This window comes from Falco punctatus (assembly GCF_963210335.1).
Source record: "Falco punctatus genome assembly, chromosome: 14".
Classification (NCBI taxonomy): Eukaryota; Metazoa; Chordata; class Aves; order Falconiformes; family Falconidae; genus Falco; species Falco punctatus.
This window is the reverse complement of record NC_137594.1, coordinates 15,349,977-15,365,150: the sequence shown is the minus strand read 5'-3', so window position 1 is coordinate 15,365,150 and position 15,174 is coordinate 15,349,977. Positions and strand designations below refer to the sequence as shown.

The 15,174-nt window shown below is 36.8% G+C and overlaps 1 protein-coding gene across 6 annotated transcripts in view; it reads right to left on the bottom strand.

Moving 5' to 3' along the window:
* PHKB (phosphorylase kinase regulatory subunit beta) overlaps positions 1-15,174 on the bottom strand; it is an 89,054-nt gene that overhangs the window by 10,048 nt on the left and 63,832 nt on the right. For 5 of the 6 annotated variants that reach the window (XM_080410813.1, XM_080410816.1, XM_080410815.1 and 2 more), the window contains 7 exons: positions 13,384-13,441; positions 11,499-11,589; positions 9,972-10,174; positions 5,883-6,017; positions 4,172-4,301; positions 3,658-3,765; positions 2,196-2,336 (listed from right to left, as the gene is read on the bottom strand). In XM_080410813.1, the coding sequence (XP_080266939.1) occupies positions 2,196-2,336; positions 3,658-3,765; positions 4,172-4,301; positions 5,883-6,017; positions 9,972-10,174; positions 11,499-11,589; positions 13,384-13,441 (866 nt within the window). Of the gene's footprint in view, positions 1-2,195; positions 2,337-3,657; positions 3,766-4,171; positions 4,302-5,882; positions 6,018-9,971; positions 10,175-11,498; positions 11,590-12,445; positions 12,537-13,383; positions 13,442-15,174 lie in introns of all 6 variants that reach the window. The other variant, XM_080410814.1, reaches the window with a different exon arrangement.

The following is a 15,174-nucleotide window of genomic DNA, read 5'->3' as shown; positions in this document are numbered from 1 at the left end:
ATTTCTGCTCAATTTCCATAAGCCTTCCACATATACTTACCTGAACACGTGGAAAACAGATTACTAAAATGCGCCGCATATATTGCTTTACTGAATTTTCCAATCCTTTTTAAAATGTGGTAAGAGAGCAGTTGTTCGTTGATGCTTAAAACATGCAGCTAGATGATTACGGTGAGGTAACTCACTGTGCTACCACAGTATGATTGTGAGCCAGGTCCTTATGTGTACATGTAGAGGTACCAGCTAAAGATTTATTTGCAAGAAAAATACTTTTTTAAAATCCAAGAACCAAACCACAGGTAGCACGTGAACTAATTCATTAATCAGATCAACCAAATAGGCGTCCTTCACTGAACACCTGTTTTGCAGTCAATGATGTTAAAACACTTGCTTATTCTCAAATTGGCTGCTATAATAAAGGTTCAACACTTTAATTCAGGAAAATGATTACTTTTATTAAAGCAAGGGCAAGGATTGTCAAATAAAAATAATGAGACTTCTTTAGTTTCAATGTGTGTTTGAAATTAGTAGAGTAAATACTTTTGACATTTATTACATTGTAACAAGGAATTAACAAAGTCCAAAATATTTGCAAGTCAGTTTAATGGAAGTGCATATTTCAGGCAAATAAGAATTTCTTTTAGCAGTGTTTGTTAGGAAAACTTAAGACGGAATATTATCAGAACAATCCTAAATAGGCTACAGTTAACTGCCAGCAGGCATATACCTGGGAATATGGGAGAGTCAGGTTCCAGGAAATTTTAATATAAGGTTTTGGAAATTCCAACAGTGTTAAAGATACTATCCACAACTATAAATTGGGATTTCTTTCTAAGAGACAAAAAGGCATCGTTCTAAGTACATCTGGGCTTGGGGAAAAAATCTATCACTTTTAATGGAGGCTACGGCAACACCAGTAAAACCTGAGCCGTGCATGGGATTCTTCTTTCTATTTATAGGCATTGGGGATTTCCAGCTTGTCACAGAAGTCAGCAGTATACTCAGGATACCGTGCAGAGCTGGAACCTAATAGCCATTTGTGTGGATGATAAGTCTGATTTTGCTGTGGTTGCAACCAGAGTCATTACCCTCCAAAATAGGCAGGCCAAAAGAATCATAATTTCAACAAAATTGTGTCCTGTTAAAAACAAAGGTATTGTGCAAGGTGATATGTTGCTAAGGCTGGATATCTGGCTTGCTTTCCAACCTTCTAAAAAAAGTAGTGGCAAAAAAGTGAACCTTGAAACTTTTGAAGGAATTCTCAAGGAATATGACCTTCCTCATCTTTTAAAGAAGCTAAATTCAGCAACAGGAAGTGCTGTTGCATATTGATGTTATGAATTGATCAATTATTCAGAGCTAGCACAGATATCTCTCAATATATTGCACACAGTAAAATGTCTGACGGAGTGAGGAAGATCATCCTCAGTAGCACTGGCTTGTCCCAGTGCTTTACTCCTATTTCTTCCTTCCATCAGTTCAATGAACCTGGCTTTATTATAGAATTTCAGAGCTCTGAGTCACCAAAACTCGTAGCGAGACTATTTAGAGACCTTAAAGCATAAAACCTAAAATACTAGAGAAGTAAATATTAAAAGCTACTAAACAATCAAGTTTCATTTATTTTAATTTTAAGCCTTGGAAATTAAAAGCTTGATAGATCATGAATGCAACTCTAGTATAAAAATCAGTAGCTAAGAAGAGTTTTGCATTTGAGGTTCATACATTGCTATTGTCACAATGAATTCTTCAGTTATTAAATTTTTCTTAGTATCTGTGTACATAAGATCCTAAGTTCACACTTCCTTGCTGAGCTTCAGTTTTATCTTTTTTTTTTTGTTATTCTGAACTCTCCTTTGTTCTACTGTCCCCCTAATTAATTTTCCCCTTTTATGACTCTTACAACTATTTCAGCTTTACCCAGACTCTCATTTGAGACCTATGTAATACTGTGAGTGTTCTCCTTGCCATACCACTTTGAATTCACAGTTCAGCAATAAAGTAAGTGTGCAACTCTTATCTCTGTTGATAGGCTTTTTGCAGCCTTACACTGCACTTGGGTATATTCATTTCCTATTTGTATTCCATTCTGAACTCCTATAAATTGCTCTTTATTCTGAACCACAAAGAATTAACATTTATAACTAACCTCAGTAAGAACGGTAAATTCTGCAAGACAGTAATATTTTACTCACCTCTTTTTCAGCTCCCTTTGGACTGCTGTGATCTTTCTGAAAGTCATGAAATGCTTCTTGCACCACTTTGTCCAAGTCTACTTTGTCCTGGAACGCTAACTCGGGATTTCTTTCCAAAATAACAGATATTACCATCAACAACTGAAAGGCAGAAAAAAAAAAAAAAAGACTTTAAATTTGTTTTTTTTTTAAATTCAGGTTACACAAAAGTGCTGTTAATAACTGCATATGTCTCTTTCAAGCAGGAAGCAATTTAATAATGGCATAGGTAATAGTGCAGAGATAATAGCATTCTGACTGATAAAAGAATCACTGAAAAAGCAGGCTTTTATGAAAGGCTACAATTTCTGGTGTCTACCTAGTTAAGGGCACTGTGTAAATGATTGACATTAACATCTAACTTTGCTGGGAGCCAAGGAAATTATTTTCCAGTTTATTCAGTTCACTGTGGCTGCACAAATGCTGGTGCTCAGTCAAGGGAGAGGGTGAAAAGCAGCAAACACTGGACACCAGCATTTGATGTTGAGGTATGATCATGTATGGTGTAACTGTACTATGACAAAGTATATAAAAAACCAAAGTCAATAGACAGCAATAAAAAAAGTCTCAGTTCAAGAGAAATTATATTCCTTTTATCTGAGAGAGGTTTAAAATAGGAAGAGGAGCATGATGAGTGACCTGTTGTAATAACTACAAGTGGGCAGTAGAGTCTCTATTGGTCATCTTGGATTTTGAAAATCATGTTATCTTTTAGTAAAACTTGGGGATGTTCCAGCAAGCAGCATGACTATTAGTTTTCAGCCAGAATTGAGATAGATTTGGTTTTACTGTGGAGGAATACTCACAAGCACCAGAGGCATATACTTGGGAACTAACAATGAACGCTGCTGACAGCACAGATGTCAGTTACCGATGGTACAGATGCTCTTGATCTGTTCAAAAAGTGTACATTATGCGCAGTGGTGGGGGAAGGGCTTTAAACGGCATCTTGCTTTACTGTTAGGTATGGGAACATAACTAAACTGAAGTTAGCTGACTCAGTAGCACAAGGCAACTTGCTAGACAGCCTCAACAAAATGGGAATGAAGAATCTATCGTGTTTTAAAGCAGTTTTTCCGTAGATCTAGAAATTTTTAGGAAAAGGCATGAGCTAGGGACTTGAAGAAAGGCTAACTTGGAATTATTCTTCATACTAGTTTTCACCTCTTGTGACCTAATTGTACTGGCACTGTCATTAATATTTATCTATTTGCTAACGGGGAAGAACATCAAGAACTTAGTATATTCTCAACATGTTAACAGGAATCTGTTTAAACATACAAAATCTATGGAGAAACCACTAATGCAAGTGTTTATATTTAAAAGGCTATTTCTTCCAATATTTGAGCCTCATTTTTTTTTTCTTTTAGGCTGTAACATACCCATGTACATGATAAAATTGTATTCACTATAGGCCACGGACCTCTACAATAATTTGCCTGTATTCCGGCTGGTCAATATTTTGCAGCATGTCTTCAACCAGGAGGGAAAAATTCATTTCATACATAGTCATGTCCGATAAGGTTGGTTGCTGAAAAACAAAAAATATTTTTACTCAAAGACCATTTGCATTGAATCAAAACCAATCCCAAGTAAAGCCCATTTGCTTGTTGAATAAATAATACTCAACTAAGAAATAAGACCACTCTAGGGTCAAAAAGGGAGCAGATTTCAGAGTCCATGACTTGCAAAGGGTCTTCTAGACATATGCTTTTATAAATGTGTTTTAATAGAAATAGATGACTTCCATTGTATTCTAACTGTATTTTATTCAGAACCAAAAAGAAAACCTGAAACTACTTTTTTGTAAAAAATCGTAACAGGAACAAATTACCGTAAGTAATACATTATGGCATAAAATAGACATTAACGATAAAATAATTCACCATTAATAGCTGGGTAAAGCAGAAATAACTGAGCATCTCTACCAGTTTTACCTGTGGTAAAAATTTTCCTGCCACTATTAAACCATTAGGGGTTCTCTCCAAGATCTGCCACACCCGATCATAGAATCCAGCAGGAGTTCGATTGAGAGAACCGTCTATCTGTCTTCTGTTTAGCCAGCTTCTGCGGACAAAGACAATTGAGAACTTCAAGTTAAAAACTGTTGCAGATGCAGAATCAAGCCATGTTCTGTGAAAATCTGGAGAGATTTTAGTTGCAAAGAGACTGTTTGGGATGTAAATATACCACTATCCCTTCATGTAAGACAACTGGCAGTGATATATGGTATCACAGTAGCCGAGATTTTTTTTTTTTTTTTTTTTTTTTTCAAAAAAATCACAACAGTAGGAAAAACTGTCACAGAAAGAAAATGCAAGGAAACAGCGTTCTATATTTCCTGGCAGGAGGAGAACTTTTTTTCAAAGTCACTGACAGGTAAGGAAGAACAAGCTAGCAACACCGTACAGGAAGAAGTTAAAGATACAAAGTTTTGAAGAATATGCTGGCTAGCTTTTGTACTCGCATAACTGCCAAAAAAATGATCTTCATCCTCAGAAAACCAGAGTCCTCTTTGCTGACCCAGCTGCTTTATGAAGGAATCAAAAGCAGTGACACTGTGACAACTAAGGTAAGATCTCTAGGTGCTTGAATTGCTTACAGTGACTGGCCAAATTGTTTCCTAAATAGCATAATATTTAATGGAAAATGCTGCAAAGAGAAACCTGGAGTTTTTCTGCTTAGGTTTTAGCGGAATAATGTCAACATCAACATGAGCAGAGACAGCAACTAAAGAGCAAGCATTAACAACCACAACCAAGACACTGAAAAGCACATGGGAGATACAGAGTAAACAGTCAGTTGGACAGAGACATTCTACATCGCACAAATCAGGTAAGAGAGAGCAGACACCAATTTAAGGAGCTTGTTTCTCAGGCGTTACAGAGGGAAAAGCCAGAATGTGTTTTGAATTAAGCAGAAACATAAGTAGTATGATATGTGGTATATTTCCTCTTTGTTGAAGGAAAAGGCTGTCATTCATTCAGTCAAGGGCTACTGAAATTATCAGCAGTATAATGTCCCGAAGTTTAATCCAACTAGAAGTATAAACCTACAAGAGGATTTTTGATTCTACTCTTACCAATACAGTTAAGTGGAAACATTGTAATTTTAACTTTTTTCTTACATGCTTTGTATCACAAAGAATGCTCTTTCTGGCAACTAGTTACAGCCTGGAGAAAAGATTACAAGTTCCAGGCAGCACCAGTATCTCATGAGAATTCTAGAGAACACCTGCTCTTAATTCATATACAGCTAGAAGAAAGAGGGCACTGAGCAGCAGACAAACCGTTCTTACAAGTTACTTGAAGTAGATGGTATTGAGTAATTTTTGGCTCCTTTCCCCACATCCCCAAAGAATGTAATGCTTCACATTACTGCCCAAGTATAGAGATTACTACTATGAAGTAAGACTTCCACAATGATAAAGCTGAGAAGGAAAGATGCGCTATAAAAGAAATAATTGTAGAACATGGACACATAAAAGAATGAAAAAGTGCATTTTTCCTACCCTTCCTTAAATAAGTATATTGCTGATTGCAGATGCCTGGTGTTTTCAGATGTACACAAAGCAGCTCAGAAATGAAAATTACTTGAACAACCTGTTATGAATGAAAACAGGTGCCCCAGACCCATACATCTCATTACCTCCCCTGCTGCTGAGGCTGAAGAATATCCAGCAGAAGCTGCTTCACTTCACTAGGGGACATCTGGTATAAGTCCTTGGCTGGCATATCCCCAGCGCGGATTTTCAATTCATACTTCATAGCATGGATAATCCATCTGAAGAAAAGGGAGGAATACATTTATTAATGATATACAAAGTTTGCAGAGATGAAAAATCAGTCTAATAAAATACCTCAGAAGATTTCCACGTGATCCTGTTATTTGGCTGTTAGGACAGCATACAATACCAAAAAAATGCTCTACTATTCTTACTGTATTGTGGAATTTACTCAGATTTTGTGTATGTTTGCAAATATGATACAAACTGACAGGCATAATGCATAGATTTTAAGAAATGGGTTGTGAAGCATGCTTTTCATAGGGAGGATTGTTTGACCACATATTCTACTCCATCCCATATTTATTAAGACAAACACTTCCTTGCCTTTTGATGTTAAAATTCCTACTCAAAATTATGCTCTTACAGTACATGCATTTTGCTCATGAGTTCTAAAAGAAACCTAAAAATTAAATGATTTTACATTTACAAAGACTTCGGGGCTTACTTACAGTTATAGCCTTTGAAATTCATTCTTGTAGTCTATCACATTTTCCTTCTTTTGCTACTCCCTTTTGAAAAGACTTGATTAAATAAAAATGTAATAATGGTGAAGATTTTTCAGCCTTAGGTATTAGAGAGGCAGAACTTTGCAAATTATTGAAGGAAAATGCTTAATTTTATTTTGCACATTATATAAAACTAGCGCTACAGCCTCCAATACCAAAGATGAAATAAACTATAGCTACATTTGAAGCAAGATAACTGAGTATGGAGCTCCAGCCTCTTACCAAATACACTGCTTCAGTTCAAGACAATATTACTAACAAAAGGGAAAAGAAACTTAACTAGTTTTTCTTCAAACAATCCATCATATAACACCTGAGCAAGTCTGGGTTACATCAAAAAGCCTTATCCTGTTTATCAGAAAACGTGGGATATTCCCAAGAGTTAATTTGTCATCAGCATAGACACATTCCACAGGCATTTAATTATTTAGCCTACACAGTACAGAATGTTGTTTATGTAAGTCAAGTCACAATCTTTTCTGAAGGATTCTTAGTAGCTACACCGAATAACTATCAGGCCAACTGATTCAACATTGCTTTAAATTTGAGGCTTCCAGGACCGTTCACTGAAGGTGCAAGATACAAGTGAATATTAAGCAACATGGACACATTGAATTACAAAACACAGTACTTCTGCTAATTTTAGTGGGTGATTAGCATCCTCTTTTACTAAGGTTAACAAACACAAGTGGCTTAGAAATTGGTTCTTTTTTCTCTGATGACTCAAACGTATCAGTATGGAAGTCCTTCATTGGTACTTTCTCTTTGCAGTGGCCTACAAAACATAGCAAAGTCAAGAGTGGAGCTCCTACCAAACTCTTCACTAGTAAGAGTGGGTAGAAGTCAGTTGGTTGGAGTTTTCTGCAGTAATAGGCCTGTCAAGAACTTGATCTATTTCAATGTGAAACCCTGAAAACAAATGAATAACAAGACACTAGATCAAATAATTATGAAACTGGAATGGTGTTTCTGTGAGAATGTTAATTTTGCTCACTGGAGTGGGTGATAATACTGAAATAAAGAAAATTGAATCTCTAGCATTAACCTTGGAAGAAAAAAAAATTGCAAAAGGGATTAGCTATAGAGAATGGGGAAGAGGAGGAAAGAGGAGTAACATGGATCTGTAAAGGGTACAGAAAAGGTATTTAAGTGCAAAAGACAGATATACTTGCAGTTAAATGTAATACAGGTGATTTGAAAAGTTTTGGGGTTTGATGACTGGAATGTGCTGATGAAATAGAAGCATGAATCTCGTGTGCTAGAAAAAAAGACTGCTGGTATTTATCTCCAGTGCTGAAATGCTCTATTTTCTCTATGAAAAAAACATGGTAGAACACTTAAGTTCTAATTTTAAAGCATGCTCACTAATTCTGTAAATCTCAGTCAGTAGCACCTGGCCTCTTCAAAGAACTGCTTATTCAAATACATCTCTCTCTTCCTAAATGTGAAAAAATACTTAACTTCTGTGGATAGATAGCAAAAGTAAATGCAGATACCATGGAATATGATAACACTCCAGCACAGACAATTTGCAGATCACCTTACCAAAGAACTAAATAGAACAATCCAGTAGGTAAATGATGTTTTAAACTTGATTCAGGTTTGTGGTGCCTAAGCTATGTACAGATTAGCCTAACCTATTTAGCACAGAATTGGACAACTGTGCAGCTGATGAACAGTCAAGAAGTGGTGTGTGTGTCCGTAACAGGAGTACTATTCAGTTGGTGGGGGCGTGGGGGTGTTTTGCAGCCTTTTGAAGAACAAAAAAACATTTTTTTTAGGAACCTTACAGGACAAATCATGTTTTCTTTACCATGGCAGTTAAGTGTTTTTGCGTAGAGAACTGCTCTTCAACAATGTCTTTGTTATGATAGATATCAAATAGTCAGATTCACTGAGTATCAGAAGTATACCTTGGTGCCTCAAAATATTTTCAGAAAAGCTGTAACGGTAAATATATTTGAACTGCTGAAGGTTTTTACCTCAAGTCCCCATTACAGACAACACCCTAAAACAACAAGCAATCTTTTGGGGCAAATTATTGTGCTGAAACTCCGAGAAAAAAAAAATAGTTTAACTACCTTGAAACACTGTTAGCAAGGGATTTGCTGCTCATGGTTGCCAGACTTAAGACTGATTTAGACAAGGCTTTATTATGAGTACTTACTATAAACTAGATAACGCAACTAGAAGCATATGTTGACCTGGAGGAAAATTGTACAGTTTCAGAAGGGAATCACATTCATGCTGCATCCTTCCTAGATTACTGCACTTATGCAGTCTACCCTTTGCCACAAACCTACGTGACACAGGTGTCAGCTCAAAGTGAGCAAAAAGTTTTTAAAGGCTTCATCCAGGAGCCCTAATCCTAGATTTCACTTTTCCCTGCTTCTTCCTCAAGTCCTTAAAGTCTGTGACAGTAAAAGCTTTTCCTGTGCTCTCTACCTCTTGGTTCTTCCCTCCCTCCCAGTACAGTACATCCCTAGCCTCCAGCCCTGTCCCTCTAACCTGCCTGACAGGTGGGCAGGCAGCAGCACACCCTCTGTGCATCTCCCATCACCTGTGGGGCACTGTAAAGGAAGAGCTAGCATGTGGTATGATCCATTATGCTTCTGGGATTCTACATCCACATCACATGTTTACCAGTAATGAAATCCGTGCTAGTTATCAGCACACCTGTACCTAGTACACAATAAAAAGACTCCTGTTAAGATTCCCTTGCCGGCCACGCAGAGAGCATAAACTGTGAGCAGGCTTTGTATCCGTGGTGCAGCTGGGAAACTCTGGATGGCACCCAGTATGTCCACTGCCAGGTAGGAAACTGTCTCAGCAGCACCAATGATACACCTTAGTGTGTACTTTATTTCAAGTACGGCCATGAGGCCAGTTGCAATTTAAAGCACAACCCCTTCAACCCACTGCACTGCGAACGGGGACTGTATCTATGCCAGGGCTGCAGTCTGGGTAGCCAGCTGGTCACTGCCTCCTGGGCCACTAGGTGAGCCAAGCTGAACGTTCTGCCCGACAGCTGCCAGCAGGACAGGGTGACCTGGAGGCAGCACACTTGCCCCTGCTCATTTGCTGTACAGAATCCATCTAAACCCACTATGCTGGTTTGGGTTTTAAAGTCCTAACATGACAGGGGATCAAGCTTTGAAAAGTCTTACAGTTCACCCTATTAGCCTTAGGAAAGCTTCCAATAGGCTATTACAAGGACTGCCCCTCCCCCACTTTACACGGCTGACTGGCAAATTTGAGATTAGTTGTGCACTCATTTTTGGCACACTGCTTTAAAGCAGGCTTCCTAAGGATGGAAAATCAAAGTATACAAGTTTTGCTGCATCATCTTATATAAACCATTTTTGCAATGTAGCAGCAATCTGTTCAGTATGTATATTGTCCTGCAATACTCGCAGTAAGAGCGACTCTAGATGCTTTACTGACCCGATGCGTATCTTCAGCATGCCACGGAAGAGTTCAGGTGAATTTGAAATGATCCAGCCAATATGTATGACAAGTTCCTGCTGAACTACAGCTTCTCTTTCATCTTGTAAATGACATTTTTCATAGATGATGTTCTTAATCATTCCTGGGGATAAGGGATTAGAAATAACTGCTTCCTCCTGGCCAAAAGCTCCAAGTGTCACCTAAGGTATATTGAAAACACGTCAGAAGATATGCACAGGAATAAAAGCACTGTAGAAGCAATTCAGAAAAGAAATTTTATGACCTCTGCTTTTCTTGTTAAAAATTTCACAACACAAAAGTAATTTTATGTCAATGGCTAATGCATGTTAATACTGTTAATTGGATACTATTAAAATAATGAAATTCACTAAATTAGCACGGTATATAGGAAATTATTTTTCAAAATGAAAATAAAAAATACAAGACCACTGTTCTTGGTTAAAAAACTGGCTGTATGATCACGACTGTACACTTAGCTTTAGACAGTCTTCATTTCTGATACTTCAGCTGTGGAGTTCACTTAAAATTCAGAATTAAATTCATAGTTTTGTTTTCTTGTTTCTAATAGCATCGTAATAGTTATAGCCCTCACTTAAAAAAATATATTGCTGGTACCGGATTGTTTAACCACAAAAAAGGAATTTTGTTAAAATTCCCATCCGCTTTTAATCTACTGTCAGTAAAACACAGCAACAGTAATTTTTCTCTTATAATAAAGATCATTATTATAAAGGGATCAGTGAAGGCAAGTTAGGTTAAAAAGTTGAAAAAAAACAGCTACAAATCACGCAGCATGCAGGTGCAGCTTCCTCTATAGCTATGGAGCGCCACAAGCACAAACCCAGACCTCAGTCTGGAGTAAGACAAAGACAAATCTGTTATAAAAGCATTGCATATAGGTAAGTATACATATATACGTATTTTAGTACAAATACACATAATATTCAATTGCTATTATTTGGGAACAGCTCTTCATGAACTTAATGAAAATTACTGTGCTGGGAGAGAGAAAAAGAAGTCTTCCTTAGGAAAGGAGGATTGATGATTAAACTTGCTTGGAACAGAAAACTAAAATCCTGAAAGACTATTTGCTCAACTGCCACCCATCTGTTGTCTTATGCTCAATTACAGAGAGAGCGGCTACATCTTCATTAAGTCTTAACAAGAAGCTTTATGACTTGACTCCATCTACTTTTGTGAAATAAGAGGGCATATATATCAAATGTAAGGAGATACATAAAACATGCCTCCTCCCTTCTTATCTAGGCGCTGAACTGCCTTTTCAGTATTGTTCTGCCATCAAATAAAAGTAAATTTATTAGCCCATAATATATGCCAGTATAAATATATTTTTCTTTTCTCTGGATTCTTATTCTTCAAGTAATGATTTTTTAAGCTATTGGGTACTTCTAAAAGAAGCTTCACAGGCCTTCAAAATGAAAAAGCCCATTTTAGTTTCTCTGTTATCATTCCTTAATACATTTCTGAGGAGTAAAGACTTACCTGCTTGCCCTGAACTAAAACATTAGTAATAGATGGTGCAAGGCTGTCCACTAGTTTACCTAAAAGACTTGCTGCGAAGCGCACAACAGACCTGAGGGCAGAAAACAAAGCAATCCCACTACATATCAAAAGCTAGTTTAATGAATTCATACATACGTTTGAAGTCTGCCACAGCAGAGCTCTCAACTAACTCAGTAAATACATACATCATTTATAAAGCAGAATTTGGATCACAGTTTATGTAATCTTCTATGGATTTTCATTGTTTAGTCTAGATATAGGTTAATAGATCAAAAATAAATTTATTTAGAACTCATTAAACTACCAGCTCCACAAAAAGCTTGTCATTCTTCTCTCAGTTTCATCTTGAAAGCAGACAGGTAAGAGATGCCAGCTTCTCTTTTGCGACGTTTTTCATCATTTTGCAAGACAACCTTGGTAATTTTTTAGTTTATTTAAGGAAGAGTTAGAAAGATTTTGCAAGAGAAAGTACAACACATAACAGCAAGGCTTTGTTTTGTTTTCCATAAATTTTGCATGTGTAGCATGAAAAGAAGGGACTTGTGTAAACTGCTAGGTTAAAAACTAGCTGTAACTTCTAAGAACATTTATTCATATATCCAGTTAATGGTTAAAGATATAAAAACTTTTAATAATAATTTCCTAACATAATACAAAACTAATAGACCTGTCTTAGAGCTTTTCTAGCACAAGCTTTAAGGCTACTAAGAATCATTTATCCACAGAGATAAATAAACAAGTTGCAGTATTCTGTAGTGTTAGTAAAAAATTCAAGCAATTGATGTTGATTCCTGTGAAAACACCTACACACCTCTTAAGATGAAGAGCAAAGCATTTAAAAAATGCATTAGCTGATACTATCAAAATGCAAATAAGAAAAAAAAAAAATCTCACTGAGCTCCATTTCAGACTTCTGGGCACTTTACCTGTTTCCCATGTACCAGTAAAGTAGTAATATGTGGGCCTATAGAAGAAGAAAATTTCTGTGCAAATGCAGCACTGTAGCGCAACACCAACCTATACGTATGCCACATGGCAATCATGGAAGAGAAATGAAAAACAGTTTACATATTTTGTTTCTAAAAATACTTCTGATATTTTAGTTTTTACAAAAAATGCCAACAAGGTATTCTGGTTCTCCCTTATTATTGGCAAAGGCCCATTTAACTGTAAAAGACTAAAATGAAAACCAAGTTTTTGTCTTAACAGATTAATCTGTTAGGTATAGTTACAAGCGTGAGAGCACAAAATTCAGGACAGGCTCAACTCATTTCTTCAATAAAAAGAAATGAAGTTTCTACTGAGCTTCAGGGCAGAGAAATTAATCAACAACATGTAAATACCAACCTACTTGTTGAAACCTTTATAAGTGACAAAGTCAACTCAAACCAAATTATTTTGGGGCAATAAACAAACTATGTAGGTGTATCAACTTAATGGATTTATATTTGATCACCAGCCTTGCTACAGAAAGCTATTGATAATATTTTATCGTGCCCTGTAGGAAATAAGAATATTAGTATTCTTTTCTCATGATTTAAATTTATTGAGAACTGTCCATCAGCAATAGCAGTCATAGCAAAACCAGCTTATTGCTCTTTTGTATTTTAAAAGATAACAGTAAAAAAACACTTCTTAAAGTTTTTTAAATCACTATAGACCAGATATTCAGATATTCAGCTGCAATGAAACAATATAACTTTGTCAGTAAAGCTGTCCTTCCACCCACCCACCCCCCACCCCCCACCCCCCACCCCCCACTCCCGTTAAGTGTGTAAGGATCCAGCTTTACTCTATAAACACATTAGGAGAGAAAAAAAATAATTGGTCTAAACCACAAGGAACATGATACATGTATACAAACCAGAGCTTTTTGCTGCCAGCTCGTCTATAGATTCTTTCAATATGCTCAGCAACAGTACCTGAATGCATTTTTAAAAAACAGAAACACAAACAAAACACAAGCACAAAAGATACACAGGTTTTCATTTAATAGTAATAAGGCAAATCTGATGAGATCTGTTAATTCTGAAATCAGCTTTAGTAAAGTGCTTCCCTATTGTGCTTAATAGGTAAAACTGAGACGCAACGAAGCCCCTGTCATCCAGTTCTGTGTTGTTATGCAAGAAGCCAAAACAGATTTCAGCTAAATGTGCTGCTCGTGCTATAGAGAGACCTATGACGTCACCTGTACAGACATGACCTAAAAAAGAGAGGACAGGAAACTGGAAGAGAACTGCTTCTGAGTCAAAGTAGGTAATCCGGGATTCAGAGAAGGCATGAAGTACATGAATCAGAACAATAGATACCATTCTTTTGTCAACCCGTAGTTGATCATGGTGCATCCAATTGCTATACTGACATCTCTTCAACTGTGCAGGTGTCAAGGGGTGACCATTATGTTAAAAAAAAAAAAAAAAGTGGTGACAACATTCCATTATTTAGACTCCATTTAGCTTCTAGATTTTAAATTCTTAAGATGGGATGGTGGTGTTTTTCATGCCAGGCACTTACTGGTGAACACTAAGTTCATCTATAACAACAACAGCAGCAGAAGCTGACTCTCAAAATCATAGCCCGTGCCTGTCAGCAGAAACAACCAAAGTTCTTGAGATTTTATTTTTAGATTTATGTTTTATTGATTGTGTGATTATTTAATGTCAGTCTCAGTAGTCTGCAGTCGTAGGAGGCCAGGAACTTTTAGTCAGTGACTCAGACTGTTGTAATGCAAGATGCATATTAAAAAGGCTATCATCATCTACTATTTCATATGGGATGGCACGGCACAAAAAGGTCTATACAAGTTAGCTCTGAACATTAAGAGGCACAACAGTACTTTTTTTGACCTAAATGGTTTCAAGAGAGTTTTTAGAGTTCATCATCATGATCTAATGGTCAAGAGAGGTTATGCCAGTTGCTTACAGAGGCTAGGAAGTCTGCCTCAAGTGTTTCCAGAGCAAAGGACACCACATATAAATGACTAAACAAAGCTACTGAGGCTTTCAAAGCCTGACAATGGTACAGGCAATGGTGGCAAAAAAGCCTGTTTCAGAGGTTACGGGTGCCCCACACGCAGGTTCCAACCATCACACTGGACTCACATTGTATTTCAGCAATATGCTGTGCATCGGCCAATGGATTTATTCCACTTCACATTGTTTTCTATGTCATTTTTAATACAGCAGTACAGCTATAATGTATATTTATGTCAAAACGACAATTCCTCATCACAAGAGCCAGCCGTCTTGTATCATAATTATGAAGCAGGGCTCTATAACATGCAGTGGCAAGTTACACTGCTTGATGAATAACTGAGAGAATATTACTTGATCTTAATGCTTCTCTTTTTCTGAGCAGTATTCATATATACCAAGGCAGCTAATAAGCACTCTTGGAGAAAAAAAAAAAAAAAAAAACACAACAAAAACCCCATTAAACCTTGCAGAACAAAAGCCAAAAGATTTAGTAGCCTCTTCTGAATGATAAGCCATAATACAAAATTAGGGTAAGCTTCACAGATATATTGAATTAAAGTCTGACTAATAAAAATTCAGTATAAAGCTTCACACGTTTCAGACCAAGTGTTACAGACACACAAACTTGTCTTTAGTTTCAGTTTTCTATACAAGGTCAAATCCCCAATTTTTTTATCTGT